Source organism: Melopsittacus undulatus, chromosome Z (genome assembly GCF_012275295.1).
Source record: "Melopsittacus undulatus isolate bMelUnd1 chromosome Z, bMelUnd1.mat.Z, whole genome shotgun sequence".
Classification (NCBI taxonomy): Eukaryota; Metazoa; Chordata; class Aves; order Psittaciformes; family Psittaculidae; genus Melopsittacus; species Melopsittacus undulatus.
This window is the reverse complement of record NC_047557.1, coordinates 18,706,887-18,729,506: the sequence shown is the minus strand read 5'-3', so window position 1 is coordinate 18,729,506 and position 22,620 is coordinate 18,706,887. Positions and strand designations below refer to the sequence as shown.

The 22,620-nt window shown below is 40.4% G+C and overlaps 1 protein-coding gene across 1 annotated transcript; it reads left to right on the top strand.

Annotated features, from left to right (window-relative positions):
* The first annotated feature begins 1,732 nt into the window (after positions 1-1,732).
* Positions 1,733-22,041, top strand: CDC20B (cell division cycle 20B). The gene is made up of 11 exons (XM_034072699.1): positions 1,733-1,828; positions 1,917-2,097; positions 3,714-3,835; positions 7,285-7,384; positions 9,974-10,084; positions 11,714-11,910; positions 12,782-12,876; positions 17,753-17,981; positions 19,015-19,140; positions 19,867-19,996; positions 21,878-22,041. The coding sequence occupies exons 1-11, from the start codon at positions 1,733-1,735 to the stop codon at positions 22,039-22,041; spliced, it is 1,551 nt and encodes a 516-aa protein (XP_033928590.1).
* The last annotated feature ends 579 nt before the right edge of the window (positions 22,042-22,620 follow it).

Genomic DNA, 22,620 nt, shown 5'->3' with positions numbered 1-22,620 from the left:
CTGAAGGTAGACCAACATGTAGTGGTGACAACAAACAAGTTATGGGAAAAAAAATGATCTCTCTTCATGTCTTCCCTTACTCTGTTCTTCCCTTTTTCTTTCTGTTCATTTGCTATTTCCTTTCTTCCTCTCAGCTTTCAAGATTTTGTTTTGTCTTCCTCACATGCTGACTAGAAAAGCAAGTTTGAATGTGTTTGATTTCAGAAAACCCATGCAAGATTCTGGTGTCCGTCTCAACAGCTTGTAATCAACATCTAATATTATTTCAGAGATTAAAAAGGACTTTATATATTAGAAATATTTATTGAAGTACCTAATAATGATCCAGAAGCCTATTATACATCCTGTGCTTACTTACTGTAATTATTTTCACCTAAAACTTTGCTTTAAAACTGCCTAAAAAACCAAAATATTGTGTTCAGTATTACCTAGGTTCTTAAATTTCGACTTTTGATATATTCTTATGTTTTATATTTCTTTGACACAAATTGCTCTATGAATAAATTTGAAAGTAAGAAGGGAGGGACTCCAGAGATACCATGGTCTCCAGAGGGACCTGGACATGCTTGAAAGCGGGGCCCATGAAAACCTCATGTAGTTCAACTGAGCCAAGTGCAAGGAACTACACACAAGTCGGGACAATCCACAGCTACAGGCTGGGTGGAGAAGACATTCAGGGCAGCCCTGCGGAGAAGGACTTGGTGATGTTGGTCAATGAGAAACTGAACATGAGCTGGCTTCAGTGTGCGCTTACAGCCCAGAAAGCCAACCGTATCCTGGGCTGCATCAAAAGGAGTGTGACCACCAGGTCGAAGGAGGTGATCCTGCCCCTCTACTCTGCTCTAGTCAGACCTCACTTGAAGCACTGTGTGCAGTTCTGGTGTCTTTAGCATAAGCACATGGAACTGTTGGAACAAGCCCAGAGGAGGGCCACAAGGATGATCAGGGGACTGGAGCACCTCCCATATGAAGACAGACTGAGAAAGTTGGGGCTTTTCAGCCTGGAGAAGCTGCCTGGTGACCTCATAGCAGCCTTCCAGTATCTGAAGGGGGCCTATAGGGATGCTGGGGAGGAACTCCTCATTAGGGACTGTAGTGATAGGACAATGCGTAATGGGTTCAAACTTAATCAGGGAAGTTCAGGTTAAATATGAGGAAGAAATTCTTTACTGTGAGGGTGCTGAGGCACTGGCACAGGTTGCCCAGAGAAGCTGTGGCTGCCCCATCCCTGTCAGTGTTAAATGCTTTGAGCAATCTGCTCTTGTGTGTGATGTCCCTGCCTCCCCAGCAGGGGGCTGGAACTAGATGATTTTAAGGTCCCTTCCAACCGTAACCTTTCTGTGAGTTTATGGAATTTAAATCTGTCATTTAATATTTATTTAGTATGCCTTAATGTATTAAAAAGTATCAGGTAACATTAAAATTAATAACATAAGCAAGTAGCAGTGGAGGTAAGATTCAGGAATCAGGAGAGATTGAAGTCCTCCTTTGGGTGCGGATCAGAAAACCAGCCTGGTTCCAGCCAGCCAACATGTGGGTTTGCCCTAATGCCCGTTCCTCTGCAAAGACCAGCCTATGCTAAACGTCTGAAGATGCCTTGGGGCTTTCACAGGCCAGTGCTGTAGCCTGGTGTGTAAGTAACACAAATTCAGTCATTCCTTTTTTTTTTTTTTCCTCTGCCACAGGTTTTCTGTGTTCGAGTTGATTCAGGGGTACTTATTAATCCAGAAACATGTATTTCTTTCTGGTTTTCTCCATCGAGGTGACGGGCTGCCAGCATCCATTTCCATGGCCCGTGCTCTGTGGTGACCAGAGCCCCAGTGGCGCAGTAAAGGAACACCTGACACAGCGTGAAGGGATGGAATGATACTAAGTCATGACTAATTTCTGTGTTTCGTCTCCTTCCCCTTGTACAGGACCCAGTGGCCGAAGGGACCACGTACTCCGGGTTTAAGAACGCCATGAGGAGAAAGCTGGCGGCTCGGGCTCCTGTGGCCAGCAGCCCCCTTGTCACAAGATGGCAGCAGCGGCACGCTGGAGGCACTGCCGAGGCCCGCGGAGCGATCCGGCTCATCAGTGCCCCGGGGACCACGGCAGGTCAGACCGGGCGCGAAGGAGCCTTCCCGTACGGGATGGCCTCATGCAGGGATTTCGGAGATAACCGGGAGTGGGGCATTGGTGTGAGGCGTGTGGTGGTGTGTTCCCCGTGTCCCGCTGTCGGGCTCTGGCCATGGCAGCTTGCATGTGCTGGGCAGCAGCCTGTGCTGGCCTTCACAAGCAGAGCTAACGTAGGGACAGGAGTGCACTGCTGTCGGGACAGGAAAGCTGGGCCCAATGTTTGTGTGACTAGTACACAGCCAGCATGGCACAGCAGGTCATATTGGCGGCTGGTATCAAGGGGGAGTGAAAGCAGTGAAAGAAAAGGAAGTCTTATCCCTAGCCAATTAATGCCTGTTCCAGACCAGTCTCTTTCCTCTAGGATGGGGCTTTATTAGACTTGGTTTAAGTTGCACTGGGCTGTTACTGCACAGGGCTTGTTGCTGCACCTTCATATCTGGAATAGTTAACAGTTAGTGACAAGAGAGCAGCAGAATTCATGCAGGCCTTTGTCCTTTCCTTCCTTCTGCTTCTCCTTTGCCTTACACACAGCTACCAGAGACTAGCCCAAAAGTGCAGGACTGGGATCAGTGTCCATGCCTGGTGCGATGTAGTGTATACTTTCTTATGGAGAATCTTGCCCTTGTTATTGTCTCTCCTTCAAAGTGTAAAGCTTCAGCTATTGACAAAGGGGCAGTAACCAAGCAATGCTCACACTCAGTTCACCTAATGGAGAGACTTATCTGAGGGCCGTTCACAGCACAGGTCAAACTTTCAGTACTCTCACTTGGTCTGGGGAAGAAGTGACTGTAGGTGAGGCTGTTTCTGTTAACAGAGGAAGCTGACAAAAAATTAAATGAGCTTTTGAACTCACTGACTCCTACTTTCAAGCAGTGCTTAGGGAAAGTGGGGAAGGGTTTAAATGCTGCATGTATGAGAAGAGCTTCCAGAAAGGTCTAGGGAACTAAAGATGGCTTATTTCTTGATTAATAATTGAAATTTTTAGACAGCAAATAAAAGATGCTATTTAGTGTTCAGAATGTATACCTATGGTGCCATGGGTGTTGGTCAGAAAGTGCAATTCTATCTTCTGCTAAGCAGAATACTAGAACTGTTCAATAATACATGCCTAACTCTATGAAACTCAGGTTCTAAAATAAGATGAAGTCTTTCGTACTTCAGTTTCTAGAACAGAAAGTCCTGCATGCTGTCTGTACAAACAGTGGTGAAAGCCTATATGGCTGTGGGAAATTGGATATTGATTTCCTATGGAGTAGGATCCTGTGTAACCGGTCAATAAATCTAAGACTGGATGTGAGCTGCAGTAGTAAACAGACCCTTTTCATGAAGGGAATGACCAATCTGACCTTTTTTAGACAACTCTTTTAGGATAAAATTAATAGTGCTGTAGAAATGTCTCTTTAACTTCACTGACGAAAAGAACACAGGGTAACTGGTTCAATTGTCAGTATGTGCATTTTCGCACTTAGTGTATCAGATCTGCATTTAAAGTACTAATACTACAAAATCAGTGTTATCCTGAAAAGTACTTGACAAATATCTCTGTATATGGCTTTAAAAGGAATTGTTGCCATTAAAATTGTTTTTTTTTCCAGTGACATCTCAGGTGCCTAAGGAACTCTCCAGCATAAAAACTGTTGTGCCTCTAGCTAGCAGACATGCTGCAGCAGGCTTGGAAGGGAGGAATATCAGGAGAGCTGGAATGGAAAAGAAACAGGTGAGTAACGCAACTTTGAAATGTACAGGTAGGGTATTTGCTTTCCTGATTTGTTTTTCAACCTTATTGTAGGCCTGGAATCTGTTATGTGGGTACTATCTTACTGACATGGAGAGCAGTAACATGAAGAGGTCCATTTAGGAGTTGTCTCCTAGACAAATCTCAGGAGCAATTCCTTCAGTATTTATTTGATTCAGCTTCTCTTCCTCCAGGTTATTGTTCTGTGAATTAAAATTAGAACTAAGCTAATGAACCTCTCAAGAGTCATTTGTTACTTCTGGGGAAAAACGTGTATTGTAAAAAATATGCATGAAAAGCATGAATGACTCAGTATTCCACTTGCTTTAATAACCACTATGTGCAAAGAAGATAATTTCTTCAATTTTGCAGTATGTAGCTGTTCATTTTGTCATGAAGACAGAATGAAGTGCTATGAAAAATTTGCAAAAAAGTATATTTTGATTTTATTTTTCAAAAGAAATTTTTTTTTGTCATTACAATAGAAGGTCAGCATCTTGGCCAAGGATAAAAGAACTCATGGAATCTGCCTATAATGTGAAACAAGCTTCAGATCATTTCTCATGTTGGTGTTATTTTCTGTGGCTGTACAATTTATCCCTTCATTTTTCCTAGTAGACACTTACATAACATTTTTTTTAAATTTAGATATTACCTGTTGCTTTTTGGTCATCTTAAATAAACTATGCTCCAGCCACTCACCTCTTTTTGCTCACTTACTGAAAATTTTCTTTTCATGTGTAGCATGGTGATACTTGTCTGTATTAGTAAGAGTTGCTACCATAACATTACACTCTAAACCACTTCTATATTTTAGTGCTATCTAATTTGTTGCTGTTAATATATTAAGTTGCAAACTTTTAGTCAGTGACCACACTTCTTGTGCTCTCCTTTCCTTGGCTGTACCAGTTGCAAGGTTGCTACTGAGGATGCTGATAGCTGTTTTCAGCTCCTTCCAACAGCAATGGTTTCTTCTTTCCTGTCCCCCTTCATGGTCTATGAATTTCAGAACTGTTTAATTAAACAACTCAATGGGTTTAATAATCTTAGTTGAATCTGTCCAACAGAGAAATTTAATATTTTTTTGTGTGTGTGAGAGATAAGAGCTTACTATAAAGTAATGTATGTAAACCATTCTTCCTTAAAATGTAGTGTCTTCTGAAAGATGAGTACATGTCATTGTCCTTGCTCTTAGTCATAAACTCATAAAATGTTTTAGGCTGGAAGGGACCTTAAAAAGTTATATAAACCACACCCCCTACAATGTGAAGGGACCTGTCCAACTAGATTGCTTAGAGTCCCTTCTTTCCCAGGATGGGACATTTATAGCCTCTCTGGGAAACTTATTCCATTGTTTCATCACATTTTTTTTATCCCCAAAAATGGCTTCCTTACATCTACATTGAATCTACACTCTTTTCTTGTCCTGTTTGCTCAGGCCCTACAAAAAATCTGTCCTCATCTTTCTTACAAGCCCCCTTCAAGTAGGAAAAGGCCAGTAAAATCTCCCCAGAGCCTTCTTTTCTCTAGACCAGTTTTTCCATCCACCAGTACCTCCAAGTCCTTTTTTGCAGGGCTGCTCTTAATCTCTTCATCCCCCCGCTGGTATTGATAATAGAGGTTGCCCTGACCCAGCTGCAGAACCTTGCACTTTGTCCTTGTCGAATGTCATGAGATTCATATGAGCTCAGTCCTCAAGCTTGTTCAGCTCCCTTTGAATGGCATCTCATCCCTCAGGCATGTCAACGTCACCACTCAGCTTGGTGTCGTCTGCAAACTTGCAGGTGGTGCACTTGATCTCAGTGTCTATGTCATTGACGAAGATACTAAACTATATTGATCCCAGTAAGTACTGTATGTCAGTCTTCCACGTGTCAGTGTTTCATCTCTACAAAGAAGTTAGTTACCTAGTCACCTGTGATTTACAAGTAGGACCTAAGTTAGAACTAAGATACTTTGCATGAAGGTCCGCAACCATTTCCCTAAGGTGTAATTTGGGCATCTTTGGAGTAACATTGTATGATGACCAAATCTCAAGTTCTTCCTAACACCACTTGGAAGTCAGTCCAGATCTATTAATCTACTTAGACACAGTAATTGGTAACTATTTAATTTGTGCTGCCTTGAAGCGTTAAAGGATGGAATGCATTGAAAATGAAGTCTTCCCACATTCCAGTGAATGTGTGTGGTCTCCTTGTGGGACAAAAGATTACTTCCATGTATACACAATCAGTTTTCCACAGAAATGTCTTCACTTATTTCAGAGGGACACAGATCCAAGCTATCTGACTAGCTTTCTTCCAAGTTGTCTATATAAATTATACAGAAATTGCCTCTCAAAGCTGAAGGCCTGCTCTATAGCAGCTGAGATATATAAAGGAAGAACACTTTTTTTTTCCTGTCTGTGTTTTTATAAGACATTTCTTATCATGATTGCAACAGGGTTTTGAAGAAAAGTAACACTGAATGTGCTTGGAAGCATAGATTTCACAGGCATTGGAGGAAGAGCATGCTAATCTTAAGTGGTCGGTGAAAGCATCAACTCTATTTCCATCTGACTGTAATAAAGAATTACAGACCAAACAGACATCTGGCATCAAAGCATTCAAGTTGGTGCAGATTGTGAAGAAACGCATACTGTTAGGGACTGGTGAAGAGATTCCTATCTTGTGCTAGCTAATCTGAGCCTTTGCTTGAATCTTGGCTAAAGAACTAACCTAAATAAAAAAAAAGAGTTCCAGTAACAGCTCAGATCTACCTTTTCTCATCTCTGCTGCATCGTCTGATTCTTTGACACCCCAGGAAATGATATCTTGTAGATATTTTCATTTCAATATTGAAATACTAATTTAAGTAATGGGATCATAGACTCCATGCTCAGGGACCCTGGTTTGAGAAAGGACTCTGACATCCAGTAGGTCTCATGCTGGAATCAATGGCCCTGCAGTGTGTACACCACAAACCCAGTCTTCCCTCATAGACTCAGCCTGAGTCATCTTCCACACACTGACTGCATGCAGAAAACATGGTATTGTTCACTGGTAAAATTAGCCCAGATGCTAATTCAGAAGAGGACAAGAGGACACTAAGGTTTGGCAGGTGACCTGTGGTAGTACCTACAGCCGTACAGGCCTGAGACCTCTTCCTCTGGTCAGATGGCCTTGTTCAGACAGGTTTGTTGAAGTTTGTGTGATCATTAGCAGTGAATTGGTGTTTTATGGAAGGAAAGATGGTGGCTCAAGTTAGAGCACATGGTTTGGACAGTGATACTCTATATTTCTTACTGATTGTCCATCCAAAACACAAGCATTTCAAAGCTTTTTTTAAGAAGTGTTGAACTCTTTGAGGGGATTTATGTTGTCCATTATGCTAAAATACGTTTTTGACAGATTCCTGAATTCCATCGTGTTTTCTCTTCATTGCATTGACAGAAATGTCCTTCCCAGCTTCCAGTGGTCCAGGACGTTGGATATAGCATTGCAGAGAGAGGTGACATGAAGGTCTGTGAAAATACCAATTGCACCTGGAAGGGTATGTTCCATTATAGCAAATATGTTTGTGCATACTGAGCAGTGAGATACAGCAGGCTGTGCCTACATAGGAAAAGCAAGTGCATCCTGTTCTAACAAATGTTACAGGATAATACAAAGTGGCTGAAATCTGTGCTGTGCTGCTCAGGACTATTTCTAGAGTACCCCTGCCTGTGGTAACTTCTTCCAGCATGGTTAACTGCTAGTATTTTACCTGGCTTTCCTTTGGGCTCCATCTGATTTAAGCATTGCTGGCTTAAAACATTAATTTTTCTTCTAGCGTTTCAGTTTCAGAACCCTACAGATAATGTAGGGTTGGGCTGCAGTATGAACACAGGGCATGTATTTCATGGACTGTTGAGTACATGAAAGTGCAAGGCATGCAGAGATGGTGGAGTCTTGTATCTCCTACCTGTAAGGAAAAGTAGGTAGACTAAACTGCACTGCCTCTAGTTTAATGTGTTGGGGAGTTGGTTAATTTGGTCCAAAAGATTTCTCAAGAATGAATGAGCGTAAGAGAGTGTGAATGATCAGGTGATGGAAAATAAGGTGGGGTGTGAGGAGCTAACCTGTGAACTAATACAGATATTCCCAGAGTTATTTGAATGTGAGGCAGTTCATTAAATATCAAACCAATATTTTGTTGTGTTCCGTCTTGGACATAATATTTGATTTGGTAATCTGCCTATTTCTGTGTATGATGGGTTCTTAGCAGTCAGGGCCTGATTCATGCTCAAGTGAAAACAGTAAAACCAGCTTCTTTATTAATCTGTAATTCAGCTCTTGTAGAAGAAGTTGGGGGCTACATGATAGATTTATATATTCTGTTGCTGTTCTTCATACAAATAATTTCAGAGCAGTCAATAGCAACAGTATAGGAATTAGTCACAGTGGTTTGTTTTTATTTTGTTTTCTTTGATGGCAAATGTATACAGGTATCAGGAATACTGTGTTTTATCCCACCAGCCTACTTGTTGATCAGGTGGTCTGGTGTGACAGTACTGACTACTTACCATTTCCCAGGTCTCATTTGAGAAGTGAGAGACGCATGTGAAAGCCAAAATCCTATCAAAAGTCAGTAATACCTGCTAGTGTCCAGGCAGAGTAACACAAAATGGTGTAATGAAACTCAATTTGCACTAATTAAAAAGCCTGTTATGCACATTCTTGTGCCTGAAGTAGTGAATGAGCTGAAAGAGTAATCAGTGGGAATTTGGGTAGATGAATTACTCATGAGAGAAGAGTAACTTGAAATGAGTAACAGGGGTAATTTCATCCTTTATATCTCACTTTTCAATAACAATTACCAGTGTTAAAGAAGAAACAGATTTTCAGAGTGTTTCAGAAATGCTGCTATTGAAGCTGTTACAATTAAGTGCTTTAATTTTCCTGAATTATCTTATGTGGCTGGGTTGAGAAAGTTTTGGTACAGTTTTCAAAAATAACCAAAAATCTAGCTATTAGAAATACAGATTTTTCTGTACAGGGAATTCTGTACAGAATTCCTTAGACTTTTTTACAGTTAGAATGCAGTGTTACGTGACCCACTGGGCACTTTGTTCCTGCAAATCTGCTTGGTTGTTTCACTGCACAAAATTTTAGATACAGAAGAAAATTACTGTGGCCTGCTTCTTGCTCATTTTCAGTCTTTATTTGTTATTTGGAGAGAGAGGCGGTACCACAGCTGAGAAGGGAAACATTTGTTGTCTGTCAGAAATGAATTTTGGATTAGGAGGGAAGGCTTGTGACGAGTAGGGAAGAACTGTGTGAAATAAGCTCTCTACAGTTTGTCACTGGATTTCCATATAGGATGTTTATTTATGTGTTTAAGTTATGTTTACAGTGAGGAATTTTTTTGAATAGAGGTTAGTTGTAAAGATAAATAATGTCCTCTGACTGTGGAACTTTTGATACTAAATACTCCTCTCTGGAGAATAATTCAAAAAAGGAAGTCAAAACACAGAGAAAAGAGCAGAAATGTGAATCTCCAGCTTTCTGCTCTGCACATTACTGCAAGGTAATTTCTTACACGTAAAAATCGGACATTAGATGATTCATAGTACTAATGATCTGTCTTTTTTTAGTGTGATGTTTAGGACTCCCTGCAGCATAATGTAGCTGAGGACTACAGAGGGTGACTCTTCTGCTTGCTTATACTTGTATTTGCTTTTGTTTCTCACATATGTGTTGTCACAAGCTTTGGGTGCTGTGATCAACATCATGTGCTTTAACAACCTTTTCCTTTGGTTATGTGTTGATGAGGGAGACCTTTTAGGGAGAAATTAACACCAGAAAGCAAAAAAGCTAATTGCTGTATGAGGGCGTTTTGAAGTGGGAGAGCAAATATAAAACATTCTGCTGCTAACAACTTTGACAGAAAACTAAGGCAAAAAAGACAAAACCCCTCACATTCTGTATTGAGCTGTGGTAGAATTTGAGCAAAATATAATGGACCCTATTTTCTGTTCTAGCTGACAAAATCCATGAAGGATTGAAGGAGGTTGTAAAACTACAATGAGAGGCTTAGGCCTGAGAAAAACTGGTGGTGTTTTGCATTACTGATCTGTGTGTGATGAATCTTCAAATACAGGGTGCCAAGAGGGGAACCAAAATGAGTTTAGAGCTGTTACCAAGATGAAGCTTTCTGTACCAATGGAGCTAGAAGTGAGGCTTCATATTACTGGCTTGCGCAATGATTACTGTAAGTTAATTTCTTCTTTGTGGTGTTTTTTTGCAGAGATTGGGAATTCTTATGTGTGTTTCAAGAAAGATGGCGAGGGTGTGTCCCCTTCACATAAAATGGAATCTGTGGGACATACGCATGGTGTCATTTATCTTATAAGGATGCATCTTTGAAAACTACTTGTCCCAGGATGTAGAATTACTGATCAAACCCTAGAATGAGTATTGCCTCTCATGCAGTTTCCTTTGGTTGTTGATCTCAATACAACTTTCAGGTCAATGCAGTATACTTACTTCTGCTTAATGAAGTTAAACATTTCAGCATCAGCTTTGGATGTCCAGCAGCCTGTCAACACAGCAACAGTCTTATTGACCAGACTTTGACATCTCTTGTTCTGGGAGGTATCAGTGACATTGTAGTTTGGATGATAGATACCTTCTGAACTAAATTTTCACTTATGTTGTTGGTGGTGCACAAGGAAAACACTAAACATACTCAAGTTACACTTGAACACAAATGGATCTCCAGTCTAGAGCGGCAAATACATGTTTTAACTTTTAATAACATCTAATGAGCAACTCTTGTGAAAGTGTTCTAATTGTCCCTTTGGGGATTTTTTCAGCATATCTTTGCAAATGCTCATGTATGTCTATGGACAGGACAAAGGTTTGTTTGTATGATTTACACTGGTTGTGCATGAAGTATGCTCTAAGGCTAACTGCAGTAACAGAAATCTTTGGAAGTGATTTTTGGCTGCAACAACCAGGACTGCAACAAACAGCTGACTGATATATTCAGCTGTTCTTCAAAGTGATTTTAGTTTCCAGTATATGATGTCAGATCTTGGCCTGTGGTAAAAGTCTTCTGTGCTTCAGGTGTCATGCAAGATATATTTTCAACTGCCCTGAGTGCACAGCTGAGGATTTCCCTTGACATATTATGAATGTACTGGATTAATGTTAAGTGTTCTATACCAACTTCTGTCCTATGTGCCATAGCAGGATGTTGTAAGGCTAATCACCAATGACTAATTAGTTGCTTTACCAGGATCTGCAAGTGCAGTGTACTTAGCATCAGGGGCAGTGGAAACTATTTCTATTATACACTTGCTGAGCAAGCTCTGAAGGTGAGGGGCAGAATTTGTCTAATTCCTTTCTGCATTTTTTCTTTCCTGTTATGTGCAGGGTAAATGTTATTAACCTTAGGATATAGGACAGACTGTAGCATATAGACTTATCCTGTGTCTTTCTCAATAACAAGAATTACTTTAGAACGAGGGTGTTTTGGGAACCGTAGCTGTTTGTGGAGGGCCCTCATTTCTGGTAGCAGAAATTTGAGTGAATGATGTGGTGATCCAAACCATAAGGATGAGAGGTTAAAAAATAATATTGGGAAAGCTGTAAGTCAGATCCTGCTATACAAACATATGGGTTGTTGAGATTAGACTTATGAAGACCTTGGCTTGTTAGGGAGACTTTCTGTAGGAGGAATACTTGTAAGTAGTGTTTTCATAGAAACATTCTCTTGCTATTTTTCCATAGCTAATTAAAAATTAAAAATAGGCTTCTCTTCCCCAAACCATACTCCCTCTGCCTCCATCCTATTACCTACAACTTTTGGCAGTAATTCTTAGTAGCTTTCTTCTAGATCTAAACATACTGGACTGGAGCCTTGAAAATCTCATTGCTATTGCTGTAGGACCTGCTGCACACATCTGGAATGGAGGAACTCTTCAAGCCATTGGAAGCATTGATTTGAATTCCAGTTCCAAATACATTTCCTCTCTAGCTTGGATAACAGAAGGAACTTGCCTTGCGATTGGCACTAGTGATGGAGAAGTGCAAGTACTAGATAACTTACTTTTTTAGTCTTTCTCAATTTTTAGCCAAAGTGGTCACAAGACAATTTGATACTGTGGTGTTTTGGGGTTTTTAAAGTGGAAACAAATAAAAAAGATGGGCTAAACTATAGAAGAACTCTGCGGCAGACAATATATAGCACTCCCTGTGCAATATGCAGTACTTCACTGAAGAGCTTAGTGACATCCAGTGTTATCTATACGTAGGGGAGCTTCTGAAGCCACTAAATTGCTGATGACCAAATTAATGATTCAGTTGCCCAGAGACAGTCAGATATTTTTTTTTTGCCACTAGTAAGAGGAACTCTTATTAAATGATTTTACTCAGCACAGCCTATTTTTTCTTGTGTCTCTCTTCTAAGTTCACTGTAGTGATCAATGCCTTGAGAGCTCAATCCAAAACTTTCCTTACAGATTCATATATGAGAATTTGCCTTTAATCTGATTATACACATATGTCTCACCCTGCTGTTATAAGACAGTCCCATTGTTAAAAGATTTTTTGGGCACTTTTGCTGAGATGCTAGATGATATGAGGGCCACCTGCTGCAGTCCTGAGTCAGCAATCTGAAAGTACTGAAGACAGGTGCTTTCAAGTATGGACTTCCGAGTACTGATATGTTAATAAACAGCTTTGAACTCAGAAATATGTATTCCCTTCAATCCTGTCTGCCTTCAGCATCTCTGATTTAAGTACCAAAATTTGGAAATACTCCTTACTTGTGAAATAAATGAGCTTGAGATTGTCCATATTCTGAATCAGAACTGGTCAATGGCTTACTTGCAAAAAAATTAACAGAACAAAAGTATTTTTTCTTTTTGTTGTTAAATTGGAATTTCTTGTTTTGGATTGGCAGCTGTGGGACATTGAAACCAAAAAGAGGTTGAGAAATATGTTTGGACACCTGTCTGTGGTTGGAGCTCTGAGCTGGAATCATTATATTCTGAGCAGGTGAGTGGTATAGTATATTCACAGAAACAGCACTGCTGCTTTTACTTACACAAATGTCCTATTCATTTTGGATGTTTTCCTTGGCTTTGCTCAAAAGTGTTTTATTCTGTCTCTACTTATCAGCCATCTCAGAAATCATATGTAGACTTATTGTATGTAGGAAAGCAGCCAAAGGGGATTTAGCCTGCCTCTTTAGTCTCTGTTTCTTACTTTACTTCCAAAAAACTGTCACCACTTGCAGAATTTCACTAGGCTTTGTGTTTGTGCAAAGCCTCAGATTGAGGTGGTGTCTCCATTTGTTCTGGACTCCCAAAATTATAGCCTGCCCAGTGCTGGGCAGGGGGCATGTAGTTTAGACTGCACTGCCACTGTACCAAGACTCCATCTGTCTTTTGAGATGCCCACTGAAACCCAGCTCCTAAGAGTTGAACGCCTCTTTAGCTGTGTATCTACAGGGGAAGGCCATCTCACTGCTATCCAGGAGGTATGAAATGCTTGACTTTTGCTTTGCCAAAGGTGAATTTTATACTAGCTGATATGTATTTAGGGATCATTTCAATAAGGGGACTCTGATGAGAAAGATCAAGTGTGCTCTTTTGTGATTTTTTGCTTCCACTTTCAGATCTTTGACTTGAAGGAGCTGAGTCGAGACTTGTCTATGTTGGATGCCTCTACGATTTTAAAATCATAGAATAGTCTTCTGTTTTACTTAGATGAAGAAATAATAGCAAGGGTGGACTGACTTTATTAAACTCAGAGTCAAACTAGTATCTCTGGGTAGGAACACTAGTGGTAGTTATGTTTTGATTTTACAGTATGCTCTGGTTTTAATTGTATTAGGTCTGCTAGGTGGAGTGAAGTACAAGGTTACCGGCTGAGCACCAGTTAAAATGCTGTTGCTGGAAGTGGTATGCTGGTTGGGTTAAGTTACGAGGATGCAGCTATAACATCCTGACAGTGCCAACTGATGTAACCTTGTTACAGAAAGCATTAGTTTCAGTTTGCATTTCAGCCTGGCTAAGGAAGTGAAAACAACATGAACTTAAATTACAGATCCCTCTGAGTAGGAACTGGTAATAAAATTCAGCATGAATCTGTGAACTTGACAGATTAGGTTGAGATAATGTTTATTTCTTTTGCTGGGTTTGAAGCTAACCAGTTTTTTCTAACATTAGAGCAGAGTTAAAATATCTGCATAAGTAGAAAAAAGGATGTATGGTTAATATTCATTGCTAATAAAATAAGAGCAGCATTGTTACAGTAAATGTCATTGTGGATAATTGATAATTTGGGATTACATACTAATTCCTGTGGTTAAAGTAGTCCAACAACACATCATCATGAACTGTAAATAAATTTCAGTACCATAAATGAACTCACCACACTATTTTGTGGTCTTCTCTTTGCCTTTAGCAAAACAGATGCCATCTTAGAATCATAGAATCATAGAATAGTTAGGGTTGGAAAGGACCTTAAGATCATCTAGTTCCAACCCCTCTGCCATGGGCAGGGACACCTCACACTAAGCCATATCATCCAAGACTTCGTCCAACCCGGCCTTGAACACTGCCAGGGATGGAGCATTCACAACCTCCTGTGCAACCCATTCCAGTGCCTCACCACCCTAACAGTAAAGAATTTCTTCCTTATATCCAATCTAAACCTCCCCTGTTTAAGTTTTAACCCGTTACCGATTGTCCTGTCACTATAGCCCCTAATGAAGAGTCCATCCACAGCATTCCTTTAGACCCCCTTCAGATACTGGAAGGCTGCTGTGAGGTCTCTACACAGCCTTCTCTTCTCCAGGCTGAACAGCCTCAACTTTCTCAGCCTGTCTTCATATGGGAGGTGCTCCAGGCCCTCGATCATCCTCGCGTCCCTCCTCTGGACTTATTCCAACAGTTCCATGTCCTTTTTATGTTGAGGACACCAGAACTGAACACAATACTCCAAGTGAGGTCTCAAAAGAGCAGAGTAGAGGGGCAGGATCATCTCTTTCAACCTGCTGGTCACGCTTCTTTTGATGCAGCAACCAATATGGTTGGGTTTCTGGTGCTACAAGCACACATGGAAGCCGGCTCATGTTCATTTTCTCATCAACCACCACCCCCAAGTCCTTCTCTGCGGGGCTGCTCTGAATCTCTTCTCTGTGCAACCTGTAGCTGTGCCTGGGATTGTTCCCACCCAGGTGCAGGACCTTGCACTTGTCATGGTTAAACTTCATGAGGTTGGCATCAGCCCACCTCACAAGTGTGTCAAGGTCCCTCTGAATGGCATTCTTTCCCTCCAGCATATCAACTGAACCACACAGCTTGGTGTCATCAGCAAACTTGTTGAGGGCACACTCAATCCCACTGTCCATGTCACTGACAAAGATGTTAAACAAGATCAGTTCCAACACCGATCCCTGAGGGACACCACTCGTTACTGGTCTCCAGCTGGACATTGAGCCTCTAACCACAACTCTTTGCATGCAGCCGTCCAGCCAGTTCTTTATCCACCGAGTGGTCCACCTATCAAACTGATGTCTCTCCAATTTAGAGACAAGGATGTCATGTGGGACAGTGTCGAACGCTTTGCACAAGTCCAGGTAGATGACATCATAGAATCATAGAATAGTTAGGGTTGGAAAGGACCTTAAGATCACCTAGTTCCAACCCCCTGCCATGGGCAGGGGTACCTCACACTAAACCATATCACCCAACGCTTCATCCAACCTGGTCTTGAACACTGCCAGACATCAACTGCTCTACCCCTGTCCATCAGTTCTGTAGCCCCATCAGAGAAGGCCACCAAATTGGCCAGGCAGGATTTCCCCTTAGAGAAGCCATGCTGGCTGTCACCAAGCACCTTGTTGTTTTTCATGTGCCTTAGCATGCCTTCCAGGAGAGTCTGCTCCAAGATTTCCAATATCTTTTTATGCTGAGTGGAGAAATGTCCTTTCAGCCAGGATTTTCAGGAGCCCTGTTCCTTTCCACTTAACACTACTAGAATTACTGAAAACCTTCATGTGGTCATCACAGGCAATTCAGTTTTCTTTCTTTTGGTGTGGTCGGTTGGGCTTGGCTGGGTACCCAATGCCAACCAAGATGCTATACCAATCCTCTCCTTAGCTGGATGAGGGAGGGGAGAAAATAAACTTGTGGGTCAAGATAAAGGCAGTTCAATAAATAGCAAAGGCTGTGCGTAGAAACAAAGGAAAATATAAGGTTTATTCTCTAATTCCCATCATCAGGCAATGTCCAACAACTTCTTGGGAAGCAGGGCTTCAGTACCATAAAGGAGTGTTCCAGAAGATAAATATCATAATAACAAATGCTCCCAGGTCCTTCTCCTTACTCTTATCTTTTATTGCTGAGCAGATTTCATATGGTCTGGAATATCCCATTGGTCAGTTTGGGTCAGCTGTTCTGGCTGTGTCTCCAACCAAGGTTTTGTCCAGCTCCAGTCTTGGTGATGAGGGGAATGTTGGAGACATAGCCTTGATGCTGAGTGAACACCACTCAGCAGAAGCCCAAACATTGTGCATTACCAGCAACATTCTAACTACCAGTACGGAGCACAGCACTATTGAGGGCTGCTATGGCAAAGCTAGCTCCATCTCAGCCAGGCACAAGGCAGTGGGTTAGATTTTCTCCTTATTATTTAGTAGAAAAAATCTATATAACTCTTTGGGAGGCAAATGGTGATGCCTTTGCATACAATGCATTTATTCACATGTATTTTTCATAGCTATATTCTGTGAAGATGTGCCTAATACTCACTTGAGTGCAATCTTTCATGTTTTTCACGTTTTTCATGCTTTTTGAACTTCAAGAGAGTTGGAAAGTCCATAACACAAGCACAACAGAGTGGTATTTTTTACAGTCAGTTGGTTTTGTGTGTGCATTTTTAGAGCTTCCAGATTACTCAACTGCATCTGAAAAATCTTCAAGACCCAATACAGGATAGTCATCAGTCATTATTGCCTAAAATTAGCTTACTGTAGTAGTCAGGTACCTGTTTCTTAGATACCCAGAAAGATGGTATTGAACTTGCTGATGTTTTCAGTGTCATCATGACAGTTGGAAATATGAATTTCCACCAGGAATCTATTCTATTTTGTCATGTTTAATGTAGGTAATATCCTTAAAAAAGCAGGAAAAGAAAATGCACTGCAATTGCAATTTTGCAACACTGCAAATTTTCAGTATTTTCAGTTCAAATCTGCTGTTGATATGTGATGCCTGTATCTGGGAGTTAAGCTGTAATAGTAGCTGTGCTTCCAGGCAGGCTATTTCCTCCTTTGTTTGGCAAACTAATGGCGCTGGCTGTAGAACCAGGCAATTAGTGCGACAGCGTCAAGCTGTACATGTTTTCTTTAAGCCTTGAAGTGGGAGGGAGAAAGGAGTAAAGGGAAGGGACAGAACCAAAGAACACACAGTAAGTAAGCCCTTTCCCAGGGCAGTGCAGTTTTACACTGCCTCTGTTGGGCGTGGAGACATATCCAGCCTTGGCAAAAAATAATTTTGTGAAATGATTTTTCATAAAGAACAGGAAATAGTTTACATTAAATGTCTTGACAGTTGAACGGTGTGCAGATTAGTGGCATACAATGCAATGTATCTTCAGGAAAATGAAAACCACAAGAGACAGCAAGTATTCTGCCTGGCTTGAACTGAGCAGCTCTTTGGCTCTTTTCTATTGCCAGTCACCCCTGCAGTCAGGGTGTGCTTTTGATAGTTGGTTTGTGTTTCCTTTTACTGAACTACTGTTCTTCTGCAAACACATTTCATTCTGATGCAGTTTGCTTCTGAAACCATTGAAGAAACATCGGTGTGATGATGTAGCTTGTCTTCTTTAACATTAAGCCCATGTTGTCTTTTCTCATCTACAGTGGTTCACGGCTGGGATCTATTCATCACCATGATGTTCGGGTTGCTCAGCACCATGTTGGGACTCTGTGCCACAAAAAGCAAAGCATTTGCAGCTTGAAATGGTCACTAACCAACCAGTTGCTGGCAAGTGGATCTAGTGATGGTATATTGAATATCTGGCCTAGTGACCCTGGTGTGAAATTGCAGTCACAGCCACTGAAAACCATACCACATTCCTCAGCAGTTAAGGTATATGGGGAAGGAGCATCTGTTTTTCTATATTTGCTCTTGTGGAATCACATTGTTAGTGTGGATGGTTAGGAAATTTTTCAAATTATTTCACTGATATTTGTTAGTTTCTTCCCCCTGTCTGTGATGCAGTTAAGACCAGTTCTCCTCATTCAAAGTAACAAATAATGTTTGTTAGGGCTTTGATTAGGAAATGTTACTGGATTACTAGGCCTTTGTAAGTATAATGCCAACAGAAGTAAAGTTTACATCCTTTTCTATCTCTCTGCCTTGCACAAAGAAGTTTTGAGACACAATACTTAGAAGTTAATAAACAAGATCTTCCAATTATTTTTTGATTTTTGGAAAATTCTCTCTGCTGCAATTATTTTAAACATGAAGTTTGTTTTGTGTCCTGCCCGTATTTTCATGTCGCTGATGCTAGGGAACAATCTGAAGTAGTAAACTGGATATGAGACAATTAAAGATGCATCATCTTTATGAAGTCCCAGTCTGTGTGGGAGAGAAGACAGGTATTAGCAATAAGAAGCAGAGGAGTCCAGCATTTATAAGCTGTTTACCCTCCTGAAAGAGTCTGATGCTGGGGTTAAAGAGTTGATTGAAACAGGTGGAATAGAGTTCTTAGTTTTCTTCGGTTGAGTCTGAAAGATTAAGGCATATCCTGAAAATATCTCAGAAGAAACTAGGTCTCTTTTAAGCTGTGTAACTTACGGTGCTTAGGCTTCTACAATGGCTTAGGCAGTAAGACTATCCTGCTGGGTTCTTCCAGTTTTGAGGTGTGAGTCCGTGGCCTGTGAACTTAAGTAGAGATGGAGTTTTATCAGTATGAGTGGGACAGTGTAGACTACTGTGAAACAATGGCAAAGGAAGCAGTATTTTGAGTTTTGGGATCCTACATTGCTGTGTGTGTACATTTTGGGTGCTTGTTGCAGTTAATTTTTCCAACTAGGCTTTTAAGCAAAAATTACTGTTTTTCCAGCTAACCTCCTAGTCTAGTCTGTTCTGGTATCTTTTCTTGTCTCTTTATTTTTAGGCTATGAACTGGTGCCCTTGGCAGTCTAAAGTCCTTGCTACGGGAGGTGGAATGAAAGATGGGATTTTGCGTGTCTGGGACATTAATCGTGAGAAAATAATCCAAAGTGCAGCTACAGATTCTCAGGTGAAATGATGGAATGTCTGCATAGTTAGGCTATGCTCTTCTTGTGTAGCTGTCCTCTTCTGGCAAACTCCCACTGCCTTTGAGGGTGGTTGTGTGGTCAGAGGAACAGCAGGATTTTCTCTGGATGTGCAATTGTGCTATGTTCGGCACAGCAGTGTGTGATTAAACTCAGAAGCAGTTTGTTTTTTTTTTATTCACCACTTCTGTCTCCACATAAAAGTGACTGAAGAGGAGGTGGTCTTGCAGCCAGACACTTCTCATAATCTTTTCCTTATTGGAAGAAATAGTTTTGGCCAAAATTCTTGATGTGGAGAGAATGTTGAGGAAGATGGAAAGTTCCCAGAGTGCTGGGGTGAGAAGAGGTGTAAGAGTCAGAGGGCAGACATCTGTCTCTGGAGTTTGAATGTTAGGAGACAGAACAGATTTTCATCTGTAGTAAATGAGCATAACTGTTGATTTTCTTGGAGCTATTACAGCTTAGCTGAGGATATGTTGGAAGTGCTTTCATATTATGCTGATAGACTATCGTCACATTTAGATAGGACAATAAGGCAACTGTACTTCCAAGTGTTGTAAAGAGTTAAATGATCCTTCTAAATAAGTAAATATTTTGCTGTGACTGTTTCATAGTAGCTTGTTTAAACATTGTAGATAACATTTCAGATCCACTGAATAGTGTATGTTGATGCTTTCTGAAAACTAAAGCAGAATTTTAAATTGCAATAGATCTGTTCCTTGCTCTGGTTACCCAAAACCAGCGAACTGATGACTGGACATGGCCTTCCTGGACATCAGATGAAAATATGGAAATATCCCATACTTATCAATTCATCAGAACTCTACGGCAAGTATTTCAGTTAGTAGTTTTAATTACCTCAGTTAGCTGTCTGTCTAACCAGCGTGTTTTTGCAACTGCAAACCTCATGCATTTATGTGAAAAAAGAGTTAAAAGAGCAGTCACCTGCACATCCTTCCTTTGCCTACACAACGCATTCATGGGCACAATCCTGAGTCATGGGATTGTAAAGGTTGACTTATTAGAGTAGTAGTCTAAGCTGCTTCTGTAAAACTTTCTGCTTTCAATGATAGTATTATCTTCTGTTATTTCTAAGGCTATCCCAGGTGAAGGATGTGTATTTCCACTTCTCCCTAAGGCTTACTAGGCCTGGATTGAGTGTGGTAATGTCAGGTTGCTTCCAATACATTCTAGGCTGATGGCCTTTTAGGTAATATGAACTAGATTTGGCTCTTTGAATTTGCAGCTCATCATGTAAGGATACTGAACCAGCTTCCAAATGATATTTAAAATAAATCACCATGTGTTATTTATTGCTGTCTGGGTTTTAATGAATGACTGTGAAACAATGTGGTGCAGCATGTTTCCCTTGTTCCATGTTGACAGCCAGAGGAAGGTGGAGTCTCCTTGCATCATTGTATAGGGATACATTACACATCAAAGTTGTCCCTTGCTATTAGACCTTCTTGTTTCTCGTGCTTGCTGTCACTTCTGTCCATTAAATTTTACTTGTTTCAGTGTTAACTGAAGTGATCCAATAGAAGTGTCTGAAGTTAAAGAAAAAAACCAAACCTCTTGTGCACTGGCTGCATTTTCTTATGTATGGTTGGGTTTTCATACTGACAAGATGTGGTCAAAGAAGCCTTGGAATTTCAACCAGGGACTTGTCTTTAGTAGTAGCCTGTAAGAGGAAGGCACAGGAGGGTCAAAGCAAAGATGGATGGAAGAGAGAGGGTAGCAGAGACAAATGTGGATTCGGTTACACATTATCCTTGTGTAATGCTGCTTGTCTGTGTTGCTTTTCCTTCCTTATCCCTCCTCACTTATGGACATCCTTTAAGGCAGTGTCCTGTGTTACTATGAGAAATTATCTGGAAGCTTGAGGTTTCACAAATCTTTGTAAGTCTTTGTTATATTACATTAAATGAAAACTAGGTTTAATCTTACATATGAAAACTAGATTTAATCTTACATTTGAGAATAGTGTATGGAGTAAAACCTTTACCATATAAGTCAAATGCATTAGTAACTGAATGAAGCTGGAGTGTTACACATCATCCTGTTTCCTATTCAGTTTACTCATCTGCAAAATAAACTAATTTTCATTAACAAAAGACCAGATAATTGTTGTACAGATGTTCCTGCTTATGAAAGCTCTTAGTACCTTTCTGTAAGCATCTGAATGTTGGAAGAAATTGTGGATGTATCAGAATACATTCAGAAAAAATACTGTGATGGATGATTGCGAAGTGGTTCTAAATCAGCCTCAAACACCCTTAACCACATGAGTTTTATACTCAAAGAAATGAACAGATAAATTGTAACTAAATGCCATTGTTAAATCTTCCTGCAAAATGTTGAAGATTTCAGCTAACAATGGCAAACCATCAGCAACTGTTGGGTACTTTAGTAATTGAGGTTGCCTATTACTGAGCAGAACAGAATAACAAGGAAAAGACAGTAACCTTTTTATAGCACTGATTCCTGATTTCCTATTCAGTTTACTTACTGCCTTCAGCTTGTTCTTAATATGAACATATTTTATAGATAATATTAGATATTGTTAGATAATAGAGCTTCCTACATTGTATGCAGCATGTTTTGCTGCTGCAGTAAAAGTGGAACAAGCCATAATGTGGTTGCGGATGGTAAAAATGACTGGCATAATCAATACAGAATTGTCATGTATCTTTTGTGTTTTGTATATATTTTATTTTACAGTTCACAAAGGGAGAGTCCTCCACACAGCTCTGAGCCCAGATCAGAGCAGGCTTTTTTCTGTTGCGGCTGATGGGACCTCTTGTCTGTGGAAATGCCATGAGCCCAGGGAGAGCAAGCACAGCAGCAAGGCTTTTTCTGAGGGTTGTTTGAGCTCATTTTTGTGACTTACTTTCCTTGAAAGCAAATGATTTAGATGTATTTAGTCCATTCAATAATTCAAAATATGTGTGTCCCTTCCAATGGAAACATGGCAAAAGGTAGTACAATTTTTTTCAAGAGAAAGCAATTTTCCTCATCAGTCCATAATGTAAAATATTAGTAGCTTGTCTTACTTCCCTTAGAGGAAAAATATTCTAACTCTAAAGAATAACAGCATATTTATTTTCACTAAACTAGCAAGCTTAATGAAATCCACCCTGTGTCAAGTTCCAGTATAGTTGTAGATCCTGCTTTTAGCTATGATGCTTGTAAGTAATTTTATATCACTTTAGCATCTCCACTGGAAATCGCGTGCAAATGTGTATAAATTGCCTTGAATCATTCAAAGGCTAGGATCAGCAGAGACCACTTCAGGGGTCTGTATTGTTCTATATATCACATAGGTCCTGGTGCAGAATCTGTTTAGATATTTGTAGAGATCTGGGTTAAATATGTAACCGTAAATAGATATAAATGATTTCTTGGGAATTCTTTAGTGTTTTCACAGTGGTAATAATAAGTAGCTTAATTAGCAAACTGTCTCT

What these genes read in the sequence shown, in the direction of transcription:
- CDC20B (XM_034072699.1), top strand. Translation starts at nt 1,733, where the DNA reads ATGTATTTCTTTCTGGTTTTCTCCATCGAGGTGACGGGCTGCCAGCAT. An exon ending in CTAGTGATGGAGAAGTGCAA is followed by an intron (nt 11,911 to 12,781) that starts GTACTAGATAAC and finishes TTGGATTGGCAG; the next exon opens with CTGTGGGACATTGAAACCAA. An exon ending in AATCATTATATTCTGAGCAG is followed by an intron (nt 12,877 to 17,752) that starts GTGAGTGGTATA and finishes TCTCATCTACAG; the next exon opens with TGGTTCACGGCTGGGATCTA.